At 54.2% G+C, this 2,131-nt stretch overlaps 1 protein-coding gene across 1 annotated transcript in view; it reads left to right on the forward strand.

Annotated features, from left to right (window-relative positions):
• Positions 1–580: 580 nt before the first annotated feature.
• The window catches only part of LOC119321565 (RING-H2 finger protein ATL1-like), a 17,588-nt gene continuing 16,037 nt past the window's right edge, over positions 581–2,131 (forward strand). The window contains exon 1 of the mRNA XM_037595192.1: positions 581–1,053. Coding sequence (XP_037451089.1) covers positions 581–1,053 — 473 coding nt within the window. The remainder of the gene's footprint in view (positions 1,054–2,131) is intronic.

Genomic DNA, 2,131 nt, shown 5'->3' on the forward strand with positions numbered 1-2,131 from the left:
CAAGAGAAGGGGAACAGGCTGCCTGAGGAGCGAGGACAACAATGGCGGCGTGGCAAAGTCAAAGAGAATCGGAGAAGAAGTTCAGCCGGACTGAAAGAAGACAGCGGCAGCAGCAGTACTAGATGGATCTAGCACGAGTTGCAATCGTGCAGAAAAAAGAACCTAAGCTCTATACCATGTTAGAGAAATATGCAACTTAGTATTATTAGAAGACCAAAGCCAGCATATATATACACATATATGAAGACGCCAAAAAGCTACACGAGGATGCCAAAAGACCAGAATGCAAAAGGCCAAAAGACATCACTAATATAACTTTAACGATCATTACTGCGATGCTTTTAGCGTCTGTGCCGCATCGTCTTGTGCTTATTTTCTTACTGATTTGACATCATACACGTTTTCTTGCAAAGTGCTTCGTCCGTTTCAGAATAAGTGTCAAAGCTTTGTACGGAATTTAGTATAAAGTTGTATAGTAGAATTGGGACACTTATTTTAGGACAAGCGAGTAGTACTATTTTGTAAGGTGTATAAGTAATTTTGGGCGGCGAGGAAGCAGGTAGCACAAGCACAAGCATCCATGGCCCCCGTCTTCCCGGTGCCGCAGCGGCAGGCCCCATCCTCGACGCTGCTGTTCGCGCCGCCACAGACACCATTCACACCTTACTACTACTCGTCGTCTTCTCCGGCAACGTCGTCCCGCCTGACGCACCACGTGACGCTGAGCCTCACCAGCCTGCCCATCCTGGTGCTCACCGTCCTCGGCATCCTCACCACCTCCGCGCTCCTCCTCACCTACTACGTCTTGGTCATCCGCTGCTGCCTCACCTGGCATGGCACCACCGCCGACTCCTCCAGCCCCAGCTCCGGTGCATCCGGAAGCCTCGTCATCTCCCTCACCCGCCGCCGCCATCGCCGCAACAACACCCCCTCCGACCACGAGCTCCCCGTGGTGCACGGGCCGACGCCCGACGAGCCATGCACTGGGCTCGGGGAGTCGGCCATCCGGGCGCTGCCGGCGTTCAGGTACACCAAGGCCGCCAAGGACGACGCACTACCGGAACAGGGCGCTACCCCGACGGCCAAAACAATGCCGATGGCCCCCGTCAGCTTATACGGAGATATGCCGACAGCCTGGATCTGGCCGTCGGCGTACAACAGCCGTCGGGTTACGCAGAGCTAAGCCGACGGCGCCCGTCGGCATAGAATAGCCGTCGGCCTAGCAGAATGTACGCCGACAGCTGCCGTTGGCTTACAAATGCCGTCGGCATACCCGTGGGCCCGGCACCCCCCTGGCTAACGTCGTCAGAGCTATGCCGACGGCCGAGACAGTGGGCCGTCGGCATAGGTCCGCAGGCCACGTCACCGATCCAGGCCGCACCGTGCAGAGGATATGCCGGCGGCTGCCGTTGGCATATCTGCCACGTCAGTGATCCGCGGCACGCCGCCCGCCGGCTAAACCCTGGTCGGATCTATGCCGACGGCTATGCCGTCGGCATAGTTAGATTTTTTTTCGTACATATTTTTTTATGCTTTTTTATGTATTATTATATCAACTAACATGTAGCACGTTAAATATAAACATACATATGAATATATATGTAGTTTGTATTTTTTTCATATATTATGAATATATATATATATATATATATATATATATATATAGTTTGTATTTTTTCGAGCACGTTAATAATGTGCGGTCATGTTCTTTTAAATATAGATCCTTATATTTTATTAAAATCAAAAACTGCTATGCCGACAGAAGTATTGTGGCAGTTGCAAACGCCCGACACCCGTCTCCAGAGTGTGACCCCCCTCACGTCTGCGGTGTGCCCCCCCCTCATGGACGGCGCCGCCGCCGGCACCTGGAGTGGATGTAGCTGTGGTTTTGGCCCGGATGTTGCTCCCGGGGGTCCCTACGGGCCGACCTGACACAACCGGGTGGAGAGGTCCACTGGTCAAAGCCCGTCCGTGGGAAGTCAACGGGCTAGATCTCGTGGTCAACCGCTCCAGGGTTAGGCGGGACGGGGGCCCTGGGGGGTAGCAATGCCACCGGAGCGTCGTACCGGGCCCTCATACATGCGGGGTGGTGTTGTGGCATGTCCGAAGAGGCGGCACGTGTCTCCGGTGC

This window comes from Triticum dicoccoides, chromosome 6B (genome assembly GCF_002162155.2).
Source record: "Triticum dicoccoides isolate Atlit2015 ecotype Zavitan chromosome 6B, WEW_v2.0, whole genome shotgun sequence".
NCBI classification, from domain to species: Eukaryota; Viridiplantae; Streptophyta; class Magnoliopsida; order Poales; family Poaceae; genus Triticum; species Triticum dicoccoides.